This window comes from Acanthochromis polyacanthus, chromosome 1 (assembly GCF_021347895.1).
Source record: "Acanthochromis polyacanthus isolate Apoly-LR-REF ecotype Palm Island chromosome 1, KAUST_Apoly_ChrSc, whole genome shotgun sequence".
NCBI lineage: Eukaryota > Metazoa > Chordata > Actinopteri > Pomacentridae > Acanthochromis > Acanthochromis polyacanthus.
In genome coordinates, this window is record NC_067113.1 from 10,944,234 (window position 1) to 10,971,869 (window position 27,636).

The following is a 27,636-nucleotide window of genomic DNA, read 5'->3' on the forward strand; positions in this document are numbered from 1 at the left end:
GACCGATCCGAGAACATGAAGTACATCATTGGCATCAGTGGCGTAACCGATGGAGGGAAAACCACCCTCACCAACCACCTGATCAAGAACCTGCCCAACTGCTGCTTGGTCCATCAGGATGATTTCTTCAAGCCCCAAGATCAGACTGAAGTTGGTGAAGATGGCTTTAAGCAGTACGATGTCATCACTGCTCTGGACATGGATGCCATGATGAGTAGGATCTATGCGTGGCTGGAGAACCCGGCGAAGTTTCAGAAGTCTCCTGGCGTTAATAACACCCTGGACACAGAGAGGGTCCTGAAGTCCGACCACAAGGAGGAGGAGGAGGAGACTCACATCCTCATTGTGGAGGGCTTCCTGCTCTACACCTACAGGCCTTTGATGGACGTGCTAAACCAACGTTACTTTATTTCCATCCCATATGAAGAATGCAAAAAGAGGAGATGCTCTAGGAAGTACACGGTGCCAGACCCCCCCAGCCTGTTCGATGGCCACATCTGGACCTGCAACACAAGAACATCTGCTCACTGTGAAAGTTTATTGAGAGCAGCTTTTTGTGATTTCTATGCAGAACACCATGATGTTTGCTGAGCTGTGCACTATTAAATGACTTAAGAATATGGAGTATTTTTACTGTTCATTATTGTTCTCAGGTTTACTGTTAAATGTACAGAGTGCTGCTTATTGTATTTTGTTGTATTTTAAAATTGACATTACTGCACAGAACATTTCAGATTATTTTACTACAGATCAAGGGTACAGATTGTTGTTGTTCACTGTGTATTGGGTAGTGCTCATTTTGATTTAGACTGATTAGTACACAGAACCCTATGATGTTTATGGTTTACAGCTGAGAACTAGTTGCTAAAAGTATTTAATAAGAATATTATTTCTTATTTTAGGTGTGATAATTGTCAGTGAACATTCTAGGAAGTGGAAATTGACAGGGTTGTATAAAGTGCTGTTCTTGCACAGTATTTGTGACTTTCTTGCCCTTAGGATTCTGTCATTGAGCTTACCAGCTTTACATAACAGGCAGATGCTGTAGCTGATGATGCTGTAATTCACATGAACAAGGAAACAAGTCCATCATAATTTGATGTTAACAGTCCAAAATTAAAAGGTCATACACAGCTTTCCTATTGGGTTATAGAGCCAAAAAACCCCATGAAGAATACTTTGTAAAAGCGAGAGGTCGGTAGCAGCTTTAATTTTTTCTTACAACTTTTCTCATTTCTACTATCATATCTGTGTCATACTGTAAAGAAAGTTTTCTATAGAGTTGCAGGACTTTGGCTTGCAGTGAAAACTGTGTCCTCAGTGAGCAAATCTGTGGGATTTAGGAATGCCAGCTCATCTCACAGACATCCCAGCTCAACATAGAACAGGACAGCAGTAGACACACCATCATGGATGGACAGACAACACAGAAGCAAACCCAGAGGCTAGAAAACTCCTTATCAGATGTCACTGGCTGAACATCTGCTGTGGCCTCACTAATTTGTGTGACCTAATTTTGACCCTGAAAGAAGCTGTATCCTACCAGCACTGTGGAGTTCAGGACCGTTGCTGCTGAAAGTGATTGGCAGGATGGTGAATTTGTGTGAGACTAAAGAGTGATCATATGTTCAGCACAAGCAGAAATAAACAGAGGCTGCATTTTCTAGCCATATGCCGTCATGCATCCACATCAGAGGGTATATTCTGTAAGAACACACTACTTTAGGCACTCCATCATCCTGTTCCTCATCCCTGGATTCTTCCTCTACCCGAATCATCTATCCATCCATCTATCTATCCATCTATACAGATGGACAGACAGCCGTGTTCAACAGAGAATGTGACAGCAGCAGAGAATAACCTGGAAGCTAGAAAACCTGGATATTCTTATCAGATGTCTCCGTTTGAGCTGCTCAGGCCTAACCTGAGTGATGGGAATTTGAACTTGAAAGCAGCAGCATCAGTGTTTCTGGTTATCATGTAAAACTGTGGACACACGACAGACAAACAGCATCAGATAACTATATGTCTTTTTAATTTCTTGTAATGAAAATTTAAAATAAAGCAGCACAGAATCTGCAATAAAAAGCAGTTTCATCTTCTCTGGATAATTGTCTTAACGAGCAGCATTAACCTTCAGACGGCCAGCAGCATTTCTCATTACAGATGAGGCCTGCTGATAGTTCTGACACGAGGAAATGAACTGGAAGAACAGATCAGATCAGTTTTACTGTTTTGTTGTGAAGCACATTCTGTTGAGTAATGTGCTTTTCAATGTGCTCACAAAACAATGTGTTGGCAGATACTCCTATTCCCTCTGTAGAGACATTCAAAAATGTCTTTTTAGGCAGAACTCTGGTGTTACAGTAAATACGTATTATTATTGTTATGTGTAAATTACAACCTCACTGTACAGCAGACCAAGTTAAGGAGCTTAAGAAAGGCTGAACAGTAGGTCCTTATGGTTGTTCATCCATTTTTAAAACAATTGTTCACACTCAGTTTGAATGCAAACGTCACTAAAGTCACAGGTGATCCATCCACCTGTCCTTTGTTTGTTTTATTTCAGTCATTCCTTTCTGTCCTGTTTGAAAAGCTTGCACACCTCATTTTTTATCTTTTTTTTTTAACCAAAATCCAACTGAAAATGATGAAAACATTTCATAGACAAGCTTCAGATTAGATTGAAATCACAATGCTACACTATGAGCAGCATTTTCCATTAATTCAGCAACAACTGGTGATCATAATCCATAAACAGTCAGTGTCCATGTGCAATGCTGCTGAGAAGAAACTAGTTTTTAAGGTGCATCAAGCTTCCATTTGATAAAAAAATAACAATCACTGTAACTTCATCGCTCAGATATATTCCAGCTGCTTCTCTTTAGGAGTGAAAGGTTTGTTTTTAGGGAAGATACAGCATTCCAAATAAGCATTTATTCTTTATTAAGCAATTCAGGTTCTTTGTAGACACATTCCACTTACATTTGATCACATGCTCTTATTGTTCAATTTTTAAAAATATTTTATTTCTTGTACACTTTAACTGTTTTATACTCACCAGTACAGTTTCTAATGGGAATAATACAGCGTTAAATGCTCATTTATCAGATATATTTATTTGGATTAGCTACATTAAAGGCATTGTGTTTTAATAAGTGTCAAATAAAAAGCTGTTTAGCTATATTATTGTCCATCTATCCTCTGAAAGCTCATATACACTAAACAGTGTTTTTTTCTCTGGAGATAAACTTTCCTACTGTAGTAAAGTAAAACACAAAGTTACTAGGTCCTACAAGAACGTGGTAAAAACCAATCAGTGTCACGATCAGATTTATGCATGAAGTTTAAGCTCGTGTTGATATAAATTTGAAGTTGGAATCATAGATGTTGGTGTTATTGTTGCATCTCAAAGACCTCCACAGTCATAATCAAACTGCCAAAATGTAGAATCTCTTACTCTGTTCAGATGTGTTTTTGTCTGTGTAAAGAGGAAATTCCTTTAAAAGCAGCCATAAGTGATAAATTAGTTTTCTCTTTATGAACACATTTTAGATGTTTCCAGTATTTGGTCTCACACTAGAGACATGCTAAGGGATGTACGTTACCATTCAGAAGTTTGGGTCATCCAGATAATTCCATGTTCTCCATTAAACTCCCACTTTTATCCATGTGCTAACATAACTGCACAAAGGTTTTCTAATCATCAATGAGCCTTTCAGCACCATTAGCTAACACAATGTAGCATTAGAACACAGAAGTGATGGTTGCTGGAAATGTTCCTCTGTACCCCTATGGAGATATTCCATTAAAAATCAGCCATTTACAGCTAGAATAGTCATTTACCACATTAACAATGTTTACACTGGATTTATCATTCATTTCATGCTATCTTCATTGAAAAAACAAACTTTCTTTCAAAAATAAGGACATTTCTAAGTGACTCCAAACTTTTGAGCGGTAGGGCATTCTGTATAAATGTGGTTCATTTAGATTCAGTGATTCTACACCGTTTTACCTGCAGCACTTCACACATTCAGTAACTCTGTGTGGCTCACATCAGAGTCTTGATCCTCAGGAACTAATTCATTTGTATTATGTAAATGAAGCCTTTCACTCTTCCTGAAATGCTGAAACTGTAACTGAGATCTAACACAAGTGACGAGTTTTCATCTAAAGAACTCTGGGAAACACGGTAGAATCTGTTAGTGGAAGAAAGTAACCTGGTTAATCTAGAGACATATTAAAACTGAGGCCTGAGCTTCCATCTGGCATTGTGATGTTTGAAAGAAGCAAGAAAGTAAGTCTGTGAGCATCTACTAAAGAAAGACAGTGAATGATGGGTAATGTCGGATCTGCAGTTTGGCAGGTTGACTCATATTTGAGATTATAAATCAGGATATCATGGTCTCCACTGGATGGTTTCTGACAATCTTTTTTGAAATGAGCCTCTTATGAATCTATTAACATTAAAACTCTTTTGCAACAGTCTGTTTCTCCCAGACTTAAATGATTTCGGCCCACAAAGCATTTTTTCAGGGCTGCTCATGAAGTAGGTACTTTTTTGAATGCATTGAAAACAGCCTTGACAGATGTTCTCCAGGGGTGGTCCCTATGAAAAGGTAAAGCTCAAAAGATGTTCCCACCTGAAAACAGTGAAAATGCCACAGTAATAAATCTGTTAGGCTCGTATGATTTTTACAGCTTTCACCAGCAGTTGTAACATATCTGAGAACTGTCAACTTCTAAATGTCAAAAATGTGTCATTAAACCTCAAACTGCTTTCAGAGGTTATGATATAAAACAGTTTTATCATTGCAAAAATTGTATTATTGTCACATTTCTTCATTTACCTGCTAGTTACTGTCAGTCAGACATCAGAATCAGAGCTCTCATTTATTCATTATTAAGGCAGTAAAGAGACAGAGAGACAGAGGAGGGAGAGGAAAGAGTGCTGTTTTTTCTGGAGTCCTCTTTGTTTTGTCAGTGGTTGTCGAGGAAGAGGACTGAAAGGTAACTAAGGCTGCATCTAAAACCACACAGGCACTGCTCTCCATTCATTCCCTCCTTGTTTCTCTCTTACTTTGTCTCTGAAATCTAAAAGGGTTTCACATATAATTGGCTTCAGTCAACGCACGGATTGGTATTGAGCTGGTTTAATACACAGACAGATAAATCACTGAACTATGTCTCTAAAACCCTGATGTTCAGGAGGAGCTGATCAAGGCGTGGTGGAGCGCTGTGTTGCTTCCAGCAGTCTGGTGATGATGTCAGAGTGTGTGGGGTGAAAGGTCAAGCCGTCCACCTCCATGGCCAGGTGAGCAGTTTTCCCACTCCGGATTCCAAACTTGACCAGAGTAGAAAGGAAAGACTCCTCCTGGTGGACAAAAGAACACAGAGACTGAAGAGAGATGTCTAAGTTAGGATTCATTCTGTTTCTGTGGCGGCCTGATAATTGGACTGTTCTTACTGTCCTTTTAACTCAGTTTTAGCTGTTAAATCCTCCACTTTGTTCACCTGCTAATCTGTAACTCATCCCTGCAGGGCGTTTATCAGAGCATTACTGTAGAAGCTCTGCCTGCTGGTGGAGAACAGGTTGGTTGGATCTGGAAAGCTGGAACATTGAGCAGGGCTGAGGATAAATGCAGGGTCACATGACAGCTTTCTGTGGGGTCACTCAAGGCAACACTTTCCACACTGAAACACAACCATGTGACCCAAAAGCATTGTTCAGCTGTTTAAAGTTTTGGTTTTGCTTGGAAAAAGCAATGGGATGAATCATGTATTTAGTCTGTTTCTGTGGGTAAAAACAATGAGATGCATCTGAATTCTGCTCATAGGCTGAACTGCTTTCCTTTTAACTTTCTGTTTGTCCTGTGGAGCAGACACGCTGGTGTCCACTGGTCTGTGTGATCCTGGTCTCAAACTGTGAACAGACACAGAGAACTTATGGAAGGCTCTCAGTCTTTATGCATCCTGTTCCTGCTCGAAGTCTGGTTTTATTTTCTCCATTTAAAATGATTTTTTAGGCATTTTTTGAGAATGACAGCAGGTGTGTGGCTGCTGGAAACTGAACCAGACTCATTGCTGACAGGATGTGCACCCACATGGTGAGCACCCTGATGTCTGAACTACTGGCTCACCCCATCATGGATCATTTACTGAGACGGCATCCTGAGCAGAGACACTGGAGAGGTGTTTGTCCGGTACCTTGTCCACTGACGGCAGGTTAGCAGTCCAGTCCTGCAGCTGGTCTTGGGGGGTCACTGCTTCCAGTCCCAGTCCTTTCTTCAGGTAGCGCTGGTGTGAGGGGCAGGTGTGGAGCAGGTAGAGTCCACAGGCCACAGCATAACCTCCCCAGTTAGACACCCCTGCAGCAACACGGGACCAAAACATTACTGAGTTCCTTCTAGCATCAAGAGTCAATGAAGAGAACTGAAATACGGTCAGAATGATTTTAGAAATGGAGACACTGTGGACTTACTATCCAGGAATGAATGACACAGAAAGCTGTGTGAGGTAATTCCTGATGATTTCCTCTTTTTAAGTCTCCATTTCCACTAATATGTCTACAGGCTCATATGAACATAATGACTCAGGACACACAGATGTACAGAGGTCAGCCATGCCACTTTCATTCCCTCCTGGATGTGGTTGTGTATTTGTTTGACAGTCTGCGCATGCACTGTGTGTTGATTTGTGGATGTAGGTCGTGTATCTCTACCTGCAGGAGTCATCACAGGTGTCATTTGTGTTGTGTGTATGTGAACCCATGACTGCAGCAGCACTACAACACGTATGTTTACTCTGCACAGCTGGATGAACGGATGAGTGGAGATCCATACCAGCAGTAATGGCAAAGTCAGCCGGAACATCACAGGCTATCAGGCTCCCTTTGGGCATCAGGTTTATGACCTTGTCCTTCACTTTACCCATCCCCAGCTCATTCCCACCATCACCGATTCCTGCAGGAACGGAGAGAAGAGCAGCTTCCATAAACCAGCAGCACGGTGAACACCAGGCATGTTCTCATCCCTGCAAGAATGAACCGACTGAGGCTGTAGCAGCTTTAACATGTGGAGGGAGAACATATGAAAGACTGTAAAAAGGTGCAGTTATTTCTCCTGTCATTCAGCATGAAACACGTTTTAAAGAAGTCTGAACGTATTCCATGTGGGATGCAGCAGCAGCACATTACTGAGGCAAATAAAGTTCATGTCCAGACGCTTACGGAGCAAACAGTGGAAAATTTTCACAAAAACCGTGTTTTACACTTTCTAAGCTGCATGTTAAAAGACAGAATGTCTAGAAATAAAACATGTCCTGTGTTCTGACAGGTGTGCAGCCAGAAAAGCAGCATTTCAGAGTCAGACAGCAACAAACCAAAGCAGGAAAGAGTCAGAAATGAGAATAAAATGTAAAACTGCGTAAAAAAAGAGCCAAAAAAAAGACTAAATCCCAGATCATCCTGATGAAAATCAGCAGGGTAAGTGGACAAACCATTTATCTGCACCTTTATTCCAGATTACACTTAAATCATTCAGTGTGTTAATTATTATCAATGTGTACTGGAAGTAACAAAACAAGGAAATAGATTATTTCTAATGAAAAATGTGGGATCCATCTGAATTAGCAGCAGCCAACATGAGAAGTTCTTCTGGAAAACTGATTAATTTTTGTCTTATTACTACATGTTCTGTATTTTTGGTTGATCATTACATCGATTTACCCGTTTATCAGAACATACAGAGCAGTGATTTAAGAGATGTGTCATCATTTTAAATGTTATTTTGTGACAGTAGTCGGCAGTTGAATAATTTCATACTGGAGGTCATTTCTGTTTTTCATCGAACTACAAAATGTCTGAAGGATGCAAATAAAGTTTTATCACTCAGAAAAAACATCTGGTTGGTTTATAATAACGGTCTGTTATTGCTCCCAGTTGTAACCCTGAACTATAAACCAACAAAAAGGTTAAAACAAACAAACAGGTTTATGTGAGGGCTGCCTACCTGTGGTAGTAATTCCTGGGATGTCCTTGGCAGCAATAAACAGGTTATCAATTGGATCCACCAGATGTTTGATGTTTATTCCTCTCATGTTGTAGTAATTTCCATCTGAAGCCCGTCCACTGCGCTCTATCGCCACCAGGTGGTCGTACCTGGTAAACAGCATCAAAACCACAGTCCATTTACACTGCTGAAGCACATGAGACTAAACTCAACTTTTTAATGTAATCACAGCAGTCTGTAGCAGTGTTTTAGACATGTGAGAGCTGATGTCCTGTTTGTTGTCTGAGATTCTTTCCTCTGAGTTGATTAAATATCAGCAGCAGGATCAATACATTCAACCCTAATGATGAAGTTTAGCACAAAACAGATAACCTGGGCTTGCTAGCGTCTCCATGGTGACACAAGAAATGCAGCGCAGAGTCTGGACCGCTATCCTCAAAAGTGACCAATGGGATTGCAGCTTTCAGCACTCCTGAGGGTGACATCATGGAGTAAATGTGGTTGTTAGTGGTCTCCTCTCCACAACCTAAAGACTCATTTATTATCAGTGAACTGATGAAGGGGGAGTTTGTGTGGACAGATTCTGGAGGAAGCTTCACTGGAAGGTTGACAGAATTAAACCTGGGTCCTACCGTTCCTCACTGCTTCATCGATGATGGCCTGGTTCATCTCCACGGCTCTCCTGTCCGTCAGCATCGTCACCTTTTTACCCAGAGACAGCAGCATGGTCGCCATGGCGATGGCTCCAGGCGGTCCATCCGTCTCATCCGGAGGGCTGAGGGGGAAACACAAAACTATCAGTTATCTGGAGCAACATCTTCAGTGGAATGATCCGAATCTAAAAGCACGGCATCGCTTCCTGTCTGAGCTGAGGTTCAGAGTCTGAATCCATGTCATCGTTTATTCTCTGCTGCTGTCCATCACAGATCTTACACTCATCAACAGCTGTCAGCTAAGGCCTCTAGTTGTAGTGAATGAAGTGTGTGCTGTATGGGAGGAACATGCTACAGCAGTGAAGAACCAAGAGATCACTGAATAACTGACGTGGTTCTAGTGGTGAGCAGAGCTGCAGACCGCTAGAACAGATGGAGGCTGAAATAATGTGCTGCTAGAATAACTCCAAGACAACAGTGAGACCCACAGACAGAAGAAGAACACCTGTGTGTCAGGTGACAGTAACATGTACAGGTACCTGTGCATGTAGTGTGTAGGGAAACCGGTTGTTATGGCAACAGAGGAGGCGTGTGAGAGAGCCAGACAGGAGCGCAGAAGTTCATCCTGAACAAATAAAGCTCTGATCCCTCGTTCACCTGGTGACAGAAAGCAACAAACTCACATTGACCTCCGGCCAAGATGATCTCAAGAGAAGCAACAAGCTGAGCACTTAGTGACACCAGAAAGATGAACCATGAACTCTCCATCGTCCTCACATCTCTGGGAAGAATTATGAGGCTCTCAGAAAGTCTTTCACCACATTTATGACTGAGAACCTCCTCTGTCATTTTAACACTTTACATGAAGATTTCTTCGGTTCCAACATTTTATAGTTAGCATCGTCTGACCCAGAGGAGTCAAACTCATCTTAGTTCAGGTTCCATAGTCAGCCCAGTCTGATCTCCACAACTCCATATTTTTCATTTGTTTTAGTGCCAAAAAGCACATTCTGTAAATATTCACATTTAAGGAGCTAACTTTCTACAAAACATCATGAACAACCTGAAATTTTTTCAGAAAAGTAAGTTCAGTTTCATCAACATTCATCCTCAGTTTATCATTTCCACATTACAACTTCTAGATCACAGAGTGTCTACAAAGGCACACAGCGTTTAGTCACAGATATCTGGAACTGAACGATATAGTATTTTACTTTAAGAGACAAAAAAACAACAAAAGCAAGAGAAAATACCATAAAAATTACACAAATGACAAAAGCGAAAAACAAACTGACAAAAATGAGACAAAAAAGTTACAAAGCGACAAAAAAGTGAACAAATGGGATAAAAAAATTAAAAAGCATGCAACGACAAAAATTATACTCAAAACAATGAACAAGGCAAATCACAAAATGACAAACACGACAAAAAGCACAAGCGAGACAAAAAGGAAACACAAAACGACAAAAACGTGAGACAAACAATAAAAGTCAGACAAAAAAAACAACAAAAACAAGACAAAATATTACAAAATTGAGATACAAAATGACAAAAGAACAATCTAGTATTTTACTTTATAATCAAAACAACTCGTCATGGTCTAGAAATGATTTTAAATTTATAGTTTTACTAATTTACAATCTGCAATTAATGTCTGCTCTGTAATTTTTACACTTTGAGGGCCGGATTGGACCCTCTGGAGGACCGCTTTTGGCCCACGGGCCTCATGTTGGACACCCTTGGTCTAACCACACACACTCTGGCTAAATACTTCGGTTATTTTTTTCTGGTTAAGTCAGAAACTTCACTGTTTGGCTACAGTTGTCTCAACTCCAGCCTCCAGTAGATAAAATCTCTGTGCGTATGTTTACCTGGGTCCTCTCCAATAACCGTCTCCAACTGTCTGATCTTTGCCACTGCTGCCTGAGATGCCAGGCTGTACAACAAGGGATTGTGGGATACCTGGAAGCAGAGTGGGGTCTGCTCAGGATGAGGTTTGGTGTGTTGAGGCTGCAGACTGTCAGAAGGGGGAGTTAGGGGAGAGGAAGGAGCGTCTGGGATGTCAGTCAGGAACATACAACCTGGAGAGTGACTGAATGCCAGAGGAGGCTCTGAAAACACATAACATGATGTTTCTTCAGACATTTAGATTCTTTTTCATTCTTATGAACATGTTAAAAAGTGCAGAAAGGGTTCGACTTCAGTCTTGATGTCTTTACAGTTAAAAACAGCCCCAACATAAAGATTATTTCTGCTAAACTATAGTAATAACGATGATTATGAAGTAAATAAAGCTGTAGCCAATCAGATCCACTCACTGCTGCTGAGTATTGCCTCTATAGCAGTCACTCCACAGGCCCAGAACACTGGGACATCACCAGGCTGCAGCTCTACCTGCTCTCCATAGTGTGGTCTAGACAGGTCCTGTATGCCCAGAAAAGCTGCACACAACAAACAAACACACATTCATAAAGTTCGGCTTATTATCCTGTACACAGTGTGTGTGTGTGTGTGTGTGTGTGTGTGTGTGTGTGTGTGTGTGTGTGTGTACGTACCTGGGTCTCCTATGTGGACAGGAGCTCCATGTGCCAGTGGGTTGAGATGAGTGACCTCCACTGCTGCATCCAGCAGAGCAGCTGGAATAGGACGCATCGTGACCACTAGAGGGCAGCTGAACTTTCCTGCAGGAAAACAACGGACTGCAGTCTAGATGACACACACGTAAAAACATTAGTCCATAAAAACCATAAAACCAAAGACATAAACGAGGTTCTGCAGACCAAGAGTTCACTGTATGGACTGTAAATACAGACGTTCACCTCAAACGACTGATCCATCAAACAGACATTCCTACTGCCAAATGGTGAAACTACAAGTTCTACAAACATTTTTATTCCTGCCATGTCTGTCTAGTCAGCTCAAAGGCTGACCTCTGTGGTCTCCATGAGGGAGAACTTTCCTTCAGATGAGAGGTGTTTCTGTGGAGCAGTCCACTCTGATTCACAAACAATCTGACCTCTGAAAACCAACTGCAAGACTTGAAAAAGATGAATGTTTTCAGTGTTTTTATTGTTAATTGTACAGCTGCATGAACTCACTTTTCACTTCTGTAGTGTGAACTAAAGCTAAAATAATTCATCAGTCAGCTGATCATAACAGAAACAACTGGGTTCTGAGTTCATACAAGGCTGTAGGTTGTGGAATTGCTTTTCAAAGTGCTGAACCTTCAGGACCTTCAGACCTCTGAACTATACACACCCTGTACATGCTGACGTTTCTGCCTTGCTCCACATTCCTGACAGGGACTCCAGCTTTCTTCAGTTTGCCTTCGAAGCCAAAACTGCAGCCCAGATAGAAACACACCATGTCTGACCACGGACCTGATGCAGCGCTGGAAGCAGAAGAACAAGGAGAAGTCAGACTGGTAGAATCACCAATAATCAATGCTGTAGGATCAATAAATGAAGCTACTGCTGCTGCTGGACTGTGTGATGGATTAATCATGAATGATTCAGTATTTGACATCAAACAGCATAAAAGTAGTAATAAAACAGTGACAAAAAAGATACAATTAGTAAAGTACAAAAATAATGATAAACAATCCACAGGTGAAAAAATAAAATAGTAAAACAAAAATTCATGTGTTTAACAGCAAATTTCAGTTGAGATCTCTGCTGCTTGTAGACGAAGGACTTTGTTGTTGCGTAGAAACCTCTCAGCCCATGAAGTCAAACACACCTGACTGTAGACCTGCTTTTTGGAGATTCCTGGTTGTTTCTTAACCATCCTAACCAACGGTCTCTCAGGTGACATCTTGCTTCTTTTTTTTTTTTTTTTTAACCTTGACCTGTACCCTGCAAATTACACTGACGAAAAGCTGACTTCAGCATCCGTAGCTGCTTTGAAATGGCTTCAAGTGACTTTCCTGACTTGTTCAAGTCAATAATTTGTTTTTTTCCTACCTGTATCGAGTCCAATGAATGGATCAAACTGGCCCTGATATAATTTGGCTGAAAGGAGTCAGCAGCTGTAGTCAATCCTGGTTGTGCATGTTAGAGGGCCATGCCACGAAGAAAATCTGATTAAAACAACTCATCATTCGGAGGCAAAACTGTCAGCTGGAGAACCAACAAAAAAAAAAAAGAAAAACTCATTTCAAGTTCATTTAAATTTGGTTAAAAAGGGTTGAAGTTCTCAAAAGTATCACATGTTCAGAAATGTAATGCCAAGTTCCAGGACTTGACTGTTTCCATCTGAGCTGCAGAACACGTTTTAATAGAGCTGCTTCCATACAGCACAAACGATGTTCCAAGATAACTGGAACCTTCTGTTGCAGTCTTTGGCTGTTCTTATAATCCATCCATCCATCCATCCATCCATTCATTCTCTATACACCGCTTTATCCTCACTAGAGTCGCAGGGGGTGCTGGAGTCTATCCCAGCTGACTTGGGTGAAGGCAGGGGACACCCTGGACAGGTCACCAGTCTGTCACAGGGCTACATATACAGACAAACAATCACACTCACATTCACACCTACGGACAATTTAGAGTCATCAATTAACCTCAGCATGTTTTTGGACTGTGGGAGGAAGCCGGAGTACCCGGAGAAAACCCACGCATGCACAGGGAGAACATGTAAACTCCATGCAGGAAGATCCCAGGCCCAGGCTGGGATTTGAACTGGGGATCTTCTTGCTGCAAGGCAAAAGTGCTAACCACTACACCCACTGTGCAGCCCTGTTCTTATAATAATCAACTGAATTATAAATGCATTATTTCACCAAAGTATTCAGACTTTTATTCATTTTAAATTACTGAACAGAGTTTTGCTGCATTTCATCATCTAATTGGAGCAAATCCAGGTAAAGAATATAACTGTAGGCTATGAAGATCATCTGAGTTGTTGGGACTGATCGCCATACTAAGTATATCTGTCAGAACTGCATCAAATCCGTGTGTGTGTCTGTCTGTCTGTCTACCTTGGTTGACCTCCATAACTCTGCAGACTGGACACAGTTTCCACCAGGTGACCCTCCTCATACACACAGTACTGAGAGATATCCGTCCTACAGACACAGAAAACACAAACTCATCACATTATTGAGTTTTGCTGAGATTTGTTGAGAAATTAAGATTCAATAGAGACACAGGTAAGTTAGGTACAAAGAAAATAAGGCTGATTTTATACTACCTGAGTAAATAACACACATACAGTATGATTTCTACTAAATATAGTCACTGTGATATTCAGAGGTTTAATGTGACTGTACTAAAAAATGAAACATTTCTCTACTCATATGATCAGTAAGTCACTAAAAAACACAATAATATTGGCAGTAGTATGGAACCTTCTGTGAGAGTAGCAGGGCTGTGGAAGGTAAATTTTTGAATAAATTGTTTTATTTTCGATGAACAACTGACTGCAAAATAGTAAGGACTGAATTTATCACCTCATTTGTGTGGCTTAACTTCAAATTCCTGGTTTATTCTGAAAGCAACTATGTCTGTCACTGCTTTCTATACGTCAAAAATCACATTTTAAGATTAAGTATGTAAGATCAGCTTTAGCAATCATCTGTGGTCGAGGTCAGACTATAAAACTCTGGAAGTCTCTGAGCTGCTGAGCTGTTCAAACTAGAAAACACTTTTTGTCCATGATTGTCGACATGCTGTTGGGAGGGAACACAAACCACAGGATGGATGTCAGGCCATATCTAATGCTGCAAGAAAATGATCTGAGAAATCACTGTGGTGGTTTTTCAGGTTCACATTTTACAGGAAAGTGTACATGTAAAAACAGCAGAGAATAAACATACACAATCCACAATGTAGTTTATAGTTGAGAAAACACACTGCCTGTCCAAAAAAAGAGTCTCCAACTGGATTCAACTCAGTAAATAGGTGGGATCCTTCCATTGGATAATTACTGCAGTGATGACAACAACTTCTTTAACCCTAGCTGATTCTCATTACTTAAACAACCATGCTGGAAGACATATCCTGTGGTCATGGAAAGGATGTTATTCTGTCTCAGAAGGGTCAAATTATTGACCTACATCAAGCAAAGAAAACAACTAAGGTGATGAAACGACTAAAATCAGGTTAAGAACCATCCAACACGTTATTAAAACCTGAAGGATAGTGGAGAACCTTCATCTTCCAGGAACAAATGTGGTCTGATGAGTCCAGATTTACCCTGTTCCAGAGTGATGGGGGCATCAGGGTAAGAAGAGAGGTGGATGAAGTGATGCCCTCATCATGTCTAGTGTCTACCAGCCTGTGGGGGTTAGAGTTATGATCTGGGGTAGGTCAGGTTCAGCAATGTTATGTTCCCAAAGAATGAGGTCAACTGATACCTGAAGATACTGAATGACCAGGGGCCTCATTTATAAAACATTGCGTAGGATCCATACTAAAGTTTGCGTATGCCGAAAATCTGAAGTGGACGTATGCCCTTCACCCCTGATTTATAAAACTGTGCGTAAGCACAGCTGCACGCAATTTCTTGATAAATCACACACCAGCTGGAAGATTGCACAGGTGGATCCACCTCACATTCCGCCCACAACACACCCACATTTTACCATGAATGGTCAATGCAAAGTAACTCATGAATGTATCTGTATATAAATAAGCTGCTGATCCACGGCATTTCACGCAGCGCTGGCCGGCAGTCTTTTCACTGCTGTGCATCAGGATGAATGAATCATGTGTGACCCAGGCCACCCTGCCGCTAAATTTTGTTATGATCATGTCCGATGTACAAATAATTTGTAAACTGATTGAATGCACATTTTTTCGGTTCACATAGACAAATTCATTTTCACTCGGAGCCCTTACAGCAACATGAGTGCAGTCAGTTACGCCGATTACATTTGGGAAACCGGACATCGCTGCAAATTGCCGTTTAATGTTGGCCTGTTCACCCACAGTGTAAGGAAACCTGATGTATTGACTGGTCATGTTTATAATGTCATCCAAAACAGCTGGCATTATTGCACTGAGGGATGGTTGTGATATCCCAGACCTAAAGGACATCATTTAACTGTATATCAGACCCAGATAGGATTTAGACAACAAATGTAACCTCATATATTCTTCATATAAAACACATACCTGTCGGCCACTTAATGCTGGAAGGAGCCGGTGTCGCCAGAAACCTCCGAATCGTCAGCTCCTGTGTCTGTACCGGGATGGTGTGGTTTCAGCGGGTGGGTCAGTCTAAGACAGGGCCCAGTTCAGCACATAGATCCAAGAGTACTGCTCTAGGGAATCTGAATGGGCTTATTAGCCAGTCATCGTCATGGGCAAATCCCTGTGAACCCTAAAATCTCTCTCCATTCTTAACATGATCTTCCAGCAATGCCAGCGCATCCATTGTGCCACATTACGCACAGCTGTCACCCGCTATTTATCCACTTGATCAGCGATTGGACTGATCGTCACAGGCCTTTTCCAAATTAGTAATCAATCAGTGCCACCCACTCTATATCATTTGAAGATGGAAGTTTGATATATGAACATAGTTCTGCAAATACAGTCGTAGGCCGAATGGCGCACTATAAGAACATCTACAACAATGAGGGTTTATGATTATCCGGCTCTACAAGTCTAATATGTGATAACAATAAAGGTTTGAGATCAATCCGGCTTCAATTCACCACTTCATCCTCCGGCACTGCCGTTCCCTCTGTCTCCAAAATGTGCTTAAGCAAGCATCAAAATTGGTGCACCGGTGCGCACATTCTCACGCCAAGTTTGTTTTAGAAATCACAACGAACACAGCGTACGCCACTTTCTACGCAAAGCCCTGTTTTGTGCGTACGCAAGCTTTATAAATGAGGCCCCAGGTCTTTACATCAGGGGAGTTTTTCTTCATGTTTCAAGATGATGATGCCAGGATTCATGGAGTCACATTGAGAATGAGTGGATCAGGGAGCATGAGATGGATTGTCTTCCACAGAGTCCAGATCTCAGCCCCACTGAGGACCTTTGGGATGTTGTGGAGAAGACTTTGTGCAGCGGTCCGACTCTCCCATCATCAATACAAGATCTTATGAGAAAATTAATGCATCTCTGGACAGAAATTTGCAGAAGCTTACTGAACTGCTGCCATGGCGAATATGTGCCGTTTTCAAAGCTAAAAGTGGTCCAATGAAATACCAGAGTGTGGGATTTCTTTTCTTGGACGGGCAGTGAAATGTGAACAAACTTTTATTCTACAAATAAAAATAAGTAATAATATCAATAACATCAACATAAAGTGAGTACAACACAGATTTATCTAGAGATCGACATAGGAAAGTAAAATAATTGATAATAAATAACACCTGCTGTACTCATAACAGCCTGATGTAGCTCTGTTCTTTGTTCCCTTATTCTCTCTAACTCCGTCTACTCTTCATTCTCCTTGAAGTTCTTTTCATGCCCAATATTTTATTCATTTAATTCTAGTTTTGATCCTTTCTCTTTTTTTTGAAGTGCTTGGAGTCCAACGTACAATTAGTGTAGTTATTCACGGAAAATTCTGGAAAATCGACTAAAAGTTGAGGAATATTTTAAAACTTGTATTTACATGAGCATAGACATTAAAACGTCAAACGGGACTCGACCTGAGTGGATCACCTGAGTGATTAAAACAGCATCAGATCTGTTGCTGGGTGAAGAGTTTAAGACTGTTGCTCATCAGTAAAGCAGCTTCACCAAAACAGAGAGAGAAGTCATAAAAGCAAACAGCAGCTCAGTTAATATGAAACCTGCTGACATTCGTCTGGACAGAGGTGAATCGTTCTAACCGCTGCTGGGAATCATTAGAGGAGTTTCAAGTAGCAGATTTACCTTTGTGCTTCAGGAAATCAATCATTCCACAGAGGCTTTCACATTCTGCTCAGTTACATTTCTGTTGTGTCATATTGAGGGAAGGAAAAGAAAACAGTAACCTGAAATGTCTACCCGAGTGTGTGTGTTACCTTATGTCAGCATGTTTAGCCAGAGGTGGACAGGAAGTCTCTCCTGATCGGCTGCGATAAAGGAGCGGTAAGGGGGCAGGATTACTGCGACAGAAGGCTTCAAAGTCGTCTGCTAGATGATTGGGCAGGACGACCACATTTGCCTGCTGGTATCCTGAAAAACATACATCATGTAAACAATAAATTACACAGACAAAACATGAGTTAATATCCCACTATTTTCTACTATTATTTATTTCTATTAGTACATGAAGGGGTCAGTTCAGCTACAAACGACAGACTCTTCTTCTTAAAAGAAACATTTCAAAATATGAAAAGGGATTCTCCAGGTGTATCAGGTGCTACTCAGTTTGAAGACACATGAAAAAACTGCAACATGCTGGTTGATTTGCAGCCTCTGTTAGAGAAAATAGACCAACTTCAGAGACTACTGTGTCAGGATGAGTCAAAATGGACAGAGCTACACTACAAACACTGAAACGAGGGTTGGTGACTGGTTGATGTGCTTTTTAGTTTAAAATTTTCTTGTCAGAAAAGAAACATCACTTTCCATCATGTTCCACCAGTTTCAGAAAGCTAGTTAGCAGCTGCTGCATTAAAGTACGCTACAGCACATGAAATCATTATACTGTCAGGTAACAGAATATGAATAACAGAATATGTTGCACTCTTTTTACAACTTCAGTGTTTTATTCGATCTAATTTCACTTCCACGGAGACGGCTTTCCTTTTCTTCCAAGCATCAGAAGAGTCTGACTTACTCTTGGAGCCATAATGAAGGGCAAAAAGTTAGTGAATGTAGTACAATCCAAGGTGGAGTACATCTGGAGAATCGAAACAAAACCGTCTGATAGCGCCGTGTGACGACGTATTCATCCACTCTGCTCGTCAACTAGTTCCACATAACCAGTTCTGACGTAACGGCGGAACATCGTAGGTCGATGACGTCGTAAACCAAGGACCCTCTGAATTACAAATTTAATCTGATCACATGACTAGTCTCTGTGCAACATCTGAAACTGTTAGTCTGTGGGGCTAAATGAGGTATTCCTCATGCATCACTACTACTATCTGGTGTGACATACCAGCAGTCATCACCACCACCACCAAACGTATTCTAAGCTGTATTTTTCGTCAGACACAGTTTGTGACGCTGTTTATTTTGTTGTTTGATTTATTTCACTGAGCAGTTTGCTTTAACTACGGTAAACATGACGAAAGCAACCCACAACACTGGCCTCAATTAGCAAATGAGTCAGGTAAGGTCACACGAATGAACAGCCTGATGAAGAGCGGACGAGTTTTGGGTGTGGAATAATACATCATTCATGATTCAGGCACAATTTAGCAGCTGGGTCTCTTACTGAACTAACTATGAGGTCCATCTTTATTAAACAACAATGGACAGAAAAAAGATCCAAAATTAAACAATGAACGGAGGCCAGAGAAGTTCAGTGTGGGAGGGATGTAGTGAAGAATATCATGGTTTTTGCAAAGTCAGATGTCAATTCGCCAAGACAGATGAAAATATAACAGAGACATTGGCCATGTTCCTGGTGTCCTTCTGCTATAGTCCAAGCTTCAGTCTACTTCACTGCTTGACAGGAATATGATTTACCAGTTCAGGGTAAATATGTACAAAGAAGCATGGTTTCAAATCAGGAACTTTCACATTTGAAGCAAACGTTACAACCACCAGACCACCGAAAACCACAACACGAGTTCCTATCGGGGCAGCTATAGTCTATTCAGGGACTGATTGGGTATAGATGGGGCTTCTAAAGGCCACATTGGCCACAGTTTTTAAAATATAAGGTAAGTATTTATTAATTGTTTGGTCATTTTTCGTCCTCCATACTCGTGTCAGAGCACTTGGAGGCAGTTTCTGTAGTGTTCACCTGACTGGGTGGAAAACCAAACCGTTCTGTGATATAATCCATAAATAATAAGTATATATCCTAATAACTGTCAGCTGAACTGCTCCATTTTTAAAAAGAAAAGAGGTTTTTCCTTACCAACTTGATAAATGTTTGGTGCATAATTTCTAGACTGATGCAAATTTGCCAATTGATTTAGAGATTATTCAAATTTATCAATCTTTCAGTATGAAGTTTTGGTCTTGGTTTTAAATGATCTCATATTACAGGTGTAGAGTTTCGGTGTCACGCTAAAGCGCTAAAGGTGATAGACTGGTTCTTACCGTTAGCTAGTCCTGTTGTACTTCTTATCCTGGAATCCTTCTGTCTGATTAACAGCCTCAACTCAGCAGGACTCAGACAATCTAAACTACCTGAATGCTGCATCTCAGAACACACACTTCTACTTCTCATCAGTGGATAAAGTGGTTTCTGTGGTTAATCTGCAGTTTGTAACTCACTCCTAAGGTAGCCCCAAATACCGAGGTTGTCCTGTCAGTGCAGTTCACAGCCAGGTGTGCTTTCAGTCCAGCTACAGGAACAGGTGATGGTAGTGGAAGAGGAGGATGTGATATAACTTCAAACATTCTAGCCTTCTCTTATCTTTTTCATTACAGTTAATGTTTGGTGAACAGGAGTTAGATGTGGTTAATCTTTGAAAAGCTGGAACAGAAAAGAGAAAAGAGTGGAGAACCCTGACAGAGAAGAGTATCTGTGGAGTTGAAAGAGAGTTAAAGAAAGACACGAGTTGATCCATGGATGGGAAAAACTGTGGAGGGAAATTGAATGTTTTTGCTGCATTAGAGAGCTGTGAGATAAAACACGGTGATCAGATTCAGTACAAGCTATTGTTTAAATTTAGCTTTAACTTCTTACTATTTATTTGCCATTTATTACAAAGAGCACTTTTAATGATAATTCTTTTTATTCAGATGTGCAAAAGTAAGTTAACAATTGAATGCCAATAATGACATAAAGAGCACAACCCACTACCATCACTAAATATATAATATCATGCTTAAAATGATTTTTCTTGGCCTGGAAAACAGCAATCTGTAGTTGACGGTTGTTACAGGACCAAAAATTTAAACTGGTTCCAGACTTGGTTGGGGTGAAACTTTGAAATTCATGTCACTGAAAGAAGTTCTGTTTGGTGAAAGAAGAGGAAATCAACTGAAAAAAATAAAATGATGCTGATGTGGGAACCTTTAAATGAAAGCTGATAATCACTTCTTCTGTTTTACACTCAACTTTAGCTTTAAAAATTCAAGTTTAATAATCAGGTGAACTCCCTTTATTGATCAGGACATTTGACCAAAGGGCTGTACAACTTAACGGACATAAAAAGTACCCCAGTTCCATGTTTCTCCACTGGGGAATAACTGAGGTTCTCTGGAGTCCCAGGGCCTTAGAAATGGCTTTGTAACCCTCCAGACTGATGAATGTCAGTGGCTTTGCCATCAGTTCTTGAATCTCTTTAGAACGTGGCATCATGTGCTGCTTTTTGAGGCCCTCTAACTACTTCACAATGAAGACAGGTTCTGTTTAGTGATGTTTAGTGAGTGTGGATGGTGAATCTGAACCCAACTGACAAATGAATTTGGTCATTTGGTAGATTGGTCGCTAAAGAGGCAATTACTTTTTCGCATAGATCAAGGAAGGTTGGACAATATTTTTCCTTCAATAAATAAAATCATCTAAAAACTGCACGTGTGTGTTTTCTTGGGATATCTTTGTCTTACATTAAAATGTGTTTGATGGTCTGAAACATTTACATGTGACTAATAAGCAAAAAGAGAGCACTGTATATCAGAACATATTCAGGAATCCAGTCTGGTTGATGTTCATCCATCTATTGAGTGGGACAGTCAATCACACCCCACAATGACTTATAACTCTGACATCTTCTGGTCTGAGGTATAGAAGTATCTGTCAAATTGGACGTTTTCTCAGTAATAACAACCTTTACTTGGATTTTTTGGAAAAACTCCCTATAATTCACCTCTCCAGTTCTTGCTTCACCAGACGTGATGAGAGCAGACAATCACACACAAAAGGAAACCATGGATGCATGCATGTTTCAGTGTTTCACCTTTGTCCATTGCAGAGTTAGAGATGCTTCTGAAGTATCTGAGGGACCTTCTGGCGGCTCTCACAGCAGACAGCATTCTTCACCTAAACATCAGCCACAGACATTGGTCTCAACATCATTTCTTTAATTCAGATTTTGGCTTACAGTGAATCTATGTGTGAGGAATTGTGTATGTTGTGCCCCTCTTTACTACCTCTCAACCAGCTGCACTAACATCATTCTGCTAACAACTACTCTGACTCATGTAGGACACAGGTGAAAGATTTCTCTCGCTTCAATTACTTTTGTCCTTCCTTTGGTCCTTCATACCTGTGTGTTACAGTTTTCATCACTACTGGAAAACAACAACCTCCATGCAGCAACCATCCACACTGTAAACGTCAAGTATTGCTGAGGATTTAGACCACGCAGTGAGACAACTCTGCCGGTTTTTTACAGTGAACTATCCGTTTTAATCACAGTGCTGTCTTCGTGCATGCAAATGTTCCACCAAAACCCTCCAATCTGTCGCTTTTTTCCCGGCTTGAGGAGGACATGATTGCTCAAAGTGCTGATGTTGATCTGGTTCTTCTACATAACTGCCAGCTAATTCAGAAAGTAGACTTTGGACTATTTGTTTCTCATTACCTCCGCCAAGGAGGTTATGTGACACCCGGCGTTTGTGTGTCCGTCTGTCTGTCTGTCTGTCTGTCCGTCTGTTAGCAAGATAACTCAAAAACGCCTGGACAGATTCAGATGAAATTTTGAGGAGATGTAGACTATGGTAAGAGGAAGAGCTGATTTAATTTTGGTGGCAATTCGGAAAGGATCCTGGATTCTGGATCACTTTGAAGTTTTTAGTATGTTTTAGTATGTGGTCTAAAATATGACAAAAACATCATAGGTTGGTATGTCGTCCAACAAATTGGAACAAGGTGTCCAGATAGCTCAACTGGTTAAGAAGGTGATTCGTAAACAGAACTGAGTCAGACGCAGGTTCCATTCCAGCTCATGATCCTTTACTGCATGGGTTTCCTGTTTTCCTCTCTATCCTTGGCAGAGGCCTGCTTTTCTAGTTTCTAATTTAATTAGAGTTTAAATTGCTTCAATCCAATTTAGATTTAAAATGTACTTTATTTTTTCACCGTATTTTTAAACCAGTGTAAAAATTACTTCAATGAATCAGATTTAATTCTCACAAATCATTTTGATAATTTTAATTATTTTGTTTAACTAAGTTTAAAGCCCTTACAGTGTGCCATAATTCACTGATTCTGCCTGCCTCTAGTTGTTTTGTAGTCTTTGGTTAAACTGCTGAAAACAGCTTTCACAGTCATCATTGATGGGAGCACAACTACTCAGAACTACTGATTCAATCAGTGCTGACAATCTAGTTTGAAGTTCATGTGCTGTGAACTCACTCACAAACCTTCCAAACACATACTCAAGAGTTGCAGGACAGCTGCTTTGTTTGAATGAAAACCACTGGAAAGTATGCAGAGTGGGCATTTAAAAGGCAACAAACCCTGTTTCATGTCACATGGTGACAAGATAAAGAAGAAATATGAACCACTGTCCCAGTAAGAGGATCCAGTGGTTCTGTAATGCTGTTGGGGGCATTTTGCTGACATGGTTTAGGTCTCTTTGTCCCAGTAGAGTGAGGAGTCACTGCAAATCAACATGAAGTTGTTCTGAGCCATCACCTTTATCCTTTATTTAGTCTGTCCTGATGGGAGGATGGCAGCAAACCCTACCCACTGAATGAGAGACCGCTCATTAGAGATACACACGTGGACAAAATTGTTGGTACCCCTCAGTTAAAGAAGGAAAAACCCACAATTCTCACTGAAATCACTTGAAACTCACAAAAGTAACAATAAATAAAAATTTATTGAAAATTAAATAATCAAAATCAGCCATCACTTTTGAATTGTTGATTAACATAATTATTTAAAAAAACAAACTAATGAAATAGGGCTGGACAAAAATGATGGTACCCATAACTTAATATTTTGTTGCACAACCTTTTGAGGCAATCACTGCAATTAAACGATTTCTGTATTTGTCAATGAGCGTTCTGCAGCTGTCAACAGGTATTTTGGCCCACTCCTCATGAGCAAACAGCTCCAGTTGTCTCAGGTTTGATGGGTGTCTTCTCCAAATGGCATGTTTCAGCTCCTTCCACATATGTTCAATGGGATTCAGATCTGGGCTCATAGAAGGCCACTTTAGAATAGTCCAACGCTTTTCTCTCAGCCATTCTTGGGTGTTTTTGGCTGTGTGTTTTGGATGGTTGTCCTGTTGGAAGACCCATGACCTGCGACTGAGACCAAGCTTTCTGACACTAGGCAGCACATTTCTCTCCAGAATGCCTTGATAGTCTTCAGATTTCATCGTACCTTGCACACTTTCAAGACACCCTGTGCCAGATGCAGCAAAGCAGCCCCAAAACATTACTGAGCCGCCTCCATGTTTCACCGTAGGGACAGTGTTCTTTTCTTCGTATGCTTGGTTTTTGAGTCTATGAACATAGAGTTGATGTGCCTTACCAAAAAGCTCCAGTTTGGTCTCATCTGTCCAAAGGACATTCTCCCACAAGCTTTGTGGCTTGTCAACATGCATTTTTGCAAATTCCAGTCTGGCTTTTTTATGAGTTTTTTTCAGCAGTGGTGTCCTCCTTGGTCGTCTCCCATGAAGTCCACTTTGGCTCAAACAACGACGAATGGTGCGATCTGACACTGATGTACCTTGGCCTTGGAGTTCACCTTTAATTTCTTTGGAGGTTGCTCTGGGCTCTTTGGATACAATTCCAACGATCCGTCTCTTCAATTTGTCATCAATTTTCCTCTTGCGGCCACGTCCAGGGAGGTTGGCTACTGTCCCGTGGGTCTTGAACTTCTGAATAATATGAGCCACTGTTGTCACAGGAACTTCAAGCTGTTTAGAGATGGTCTTATAGCCTTTACCTTTAAGATGTTTGTCTATAATTTTTTTTCGGATGTCCTGGGACAATTCTCTCCTTCGCTTTCTGTTGTCCATGTTCAGTGTGGTACACACCTTTTCACCAAACAGCAGGGTGACTACTTGTCTCCCTTTAAATAGGCAGACTGACTGATTATGAGTTTGGAAACACCTGTGATGTCAATTAAATGACACACCTGAGTTAATCATGTCACTCTGGTCAAATAGTTTTCAATCTTTTATAGAGGTACCATCATTTTTGTCCAGGCCTGTTTCATTAGTTTGTTTTTTTAAATAATTATGTTAATCAACAATTCAAAAGTAATGGCTGTTTTTGATTATTTAATTTTCAATAAATTTTTATTTATTGTTACTTTTGTGAGTTTCAAGTGATTTCAGTGAGAATTGTGGGTTTTTCCTTCTTTAACTGAGGGGTACCAACAATTTTGTCCACGTGTGTAGGCATGAAAATGATGTGAATCAGATGTTATAGCTTTCAGTCATCACATCTCAACTCAGCTGAGAGTTCCAAAGATTTAGAGAATCAAATTGATAGCACATAGTGGCCCAACCCCTACAGAGCCCAGATAAATGCCACACAGAGTTCTAGCAGCAGACACATCTCTACGTCAACTGTTCAGAGGAGACTGACCAATCAGGCCTTTATGGTCCAATAGCTGCTCAGAAACCACTACTAAGGAGAAGCAACAAGCAGAAGAGATCAGTTTGGACCCAGAAACACCAGGAATGGACATTAGACCAGTGAAGATTTGGGCTTTGGTCTGATGAGTCCAAATGTGAGATCTTTGGTTCCACCTGCCGTGTCTTTGTGAGACCAGAAAAGGTGAAGGGATGGTCTCTACATGCATGGTTCCACCATGAAGCATGGAGGAGGAGGTGTGATGGTCACTGTTGGGGATTTATTCCAAACTGAAGGACCCCTGAACCAGCATGTCTACCACAGCATCCTGCAGTGACATGACATCCCATCAGGTTTGGTTTAGTTGGACCATCATTTATTTTCCAACAGGACAATGAGCCCAAACACACCTCCAGGCTGTGGAAGGACTATCTGACCAAGAAGGAGATGATGGAGATGACCTGGCCTCCACAGTCACCTGACCTGAACCCAATCCAGATGGTTTGGGATGAGATGGACCACAGAGTGAAGACAGAAGGACCAACAAGCATCTCTGAGACTCCTTCAAGACTGTTGAAGAACCATTTGAAAAATGTCAAGTCATTTACTAAAATTAAAGCAGTGTTGGATAAATTTCAACTTCTTTTCAAAGTTATTCTGTACATATTTTGAGTCATTATTGGCAAATTTTGATTCGTTTTGGACAAATTCAATCATTTTGAATTAATTTTATGTTTTTTTGGGATGTGTTCAGGATTATCTGGGACTTCTTTTGGGTCATTTATGACAAGATTTAACAAATTTTGGACATATTTTGAATCATTTTCCACCATTTTCAAAAAGTTTTGGTAAATTTTGAGTAGTTCTGAACACATTTTGAGTCATTTTGAACTAATTGCAACTTGTTTTACAAGTTATTTTGGACATATTTTGAGTCATTAATTATTTTAATTCAAATTCAGTTATTTAGAACAAACTTTGACTTTGCTGGGACTTGTTCAGTGTTAGCTGGGACTTCTTTTGAGTCATTTAGGACAAGATTTAACATATTTTGGAGCATTTTTGACATGTTTTGGGAGGCTTCGAGACATTTTGAACAGGTTTCAAGTCATTGTGGACAAATGTTTACTCATAATGGATAAAGTTTGAGTCAGTTTAGATGATTTTTGAGTAATTTAGGACACATGTTGAGTCACTGAACACAAGTTTCAATAAATTATAGAAAAATTTCAAGTCATGTACTACAATTAAAGCAGTTTTCGACAAATTTCAACTCGGTTTACAAGTTATTGTGGACAGATTTTGAGTAATGATTGGCCAACTTTAATTCATTTGGACAAATTCAATCGTTTTGAACAAATTTTGAGGTTTTTTTTTGGGACTGTTCGGGGTTATTTTGGACTTCTTTTGGGTCATTTACAACAAGACTTAACATATTATGGACATATTTTTAGTTATTCTGTACCATTTTTAACACATTTTTGGAAATTTTGAGCAGTTTTGACCAGATTTTGAGTCATTTTGAACTAATTTCAACTCACTTTCCAAGTTATTTTGGACATAAATTGAGTCATTATAGGCAATTTTTTAATTCTAATTGAATCATTTGACGAATCTAAAATATAAAACATATTATGATTTATTTCACACTTTTTTGTTTACTACATAATTCCATATGTGTTCATTCATTGTTTTGCTGTCTTCAGTGAGAATCTACAGTGAAAATAATCATGAAAATAAACAGTAAATGAGAAGCTGTGACTGGTGGTGTTCATGACGGGATGTTATATCTTCTGTCATCTATGGGGTCGTTCGTAAAAGAAAATGGAGAACCAGAGCTGTGCTGGTTTATGACCAGTTAGCTTCACACATGCGCGCACACGTACACAGAGGACACACTGACACTGAGGTGCTACAGTTATCCAGGGGGAGTTTCTTTAAAAGACAGCCAGGTTAGCTCACCTTCACCCGTCAAACTCTGAATATGTCTAGATGTTTCTTCTAAATAACAGGTGGTGAGGTTAGTTTTCACAAACATCCATTTCTGTATGAATGAACACTGGAGAACATTTTCACTTCCAGTCACGACGACCTTTGTTTTCTCCAGAGCAGCTAGCTAAAGACCACAACCGGGACTGGCTGCTTCATAGCAGGTTTATGTACATCTGTAGCTGCTGACTGTGTTCATACCTGACAGACAGTTATTCCAGACTTTCAGGAGCGTTGGAGCCTCAGAGGCTCACAGAAGAAACCTCCGACCGAAACACGGAAGAGTCCACGGAGCCGCGCAGCGTCAGCCTTCAAAATAAAAGCTTCACACTGCCCTCTGTTGGCCTCAGCGTTTTGTTTGTTTTGGGTCACCCGCTCTGACAATGTGGTTATGAAGGCAAGACACGCAGAAATACTGGAGAA

At 40.5% G+C, this 27,636-nt stretch overlaps 1 protein-coding gene and 1 pseudogene across 2 annotated transcripts; one reads left to right on the top strand and one right to left on the bottom strand.

The window, feature by feature from the left end:
• LOC127533141 (nicotinamide riboside kinase 2-like) lies at nt 1-1,923 on the top strand (annotated as a pseudogene).
• A 1,006-nt stretch (nt 1,924-2,929) lies between these two features.
• Nucleotides 2,930-27,538, bottom strand: dglucy (D-glutamate cyclase). 2 transcript variants are annotated; one of them, XM_022199427.2, is made up of 15 exons: nt 27,415-27,538; nt 21,645-21,727; nt 17,637-17,790; nt 13,647-13,733; nt 11,924-12,056; nt 11,221-11,371; nt 10,984-11,106; nt 10,537-10,776; nt 9,205-9,322; nt 8,645-8,787; nt 8,385-8,484; nt 8,013-8,161; nt 6,846-6,965; nt 6,211-6,371; nt 2,930-5,377 (listed from the first exon to the last, which is right to left on the bottom strand). In XM_022199427.2, the coding sequence occupies exons 2-15, from the start codon at nt 21,718-21,720 to the stop codon at nt 5,222-5,224; spliced, it is 1,911 nt and encodes a 636-aa protein (XP_022055119.2). In that variant the 5' UTR covers nt 21,721-21,727; nt 27,415-27,538; the 3' UTR covers nt 2,930-5,221. The 2 variants fall into 2 exon arrangements, with proteins under 2 accessions (XP_022055119.2, XP_051795699.1); XM_051939739.1 differs by lacking the exon at nt 21,645-21,727.
• Between the last annotated feature and the right edge of the window lie 98 nt (nt 27,539-27,636).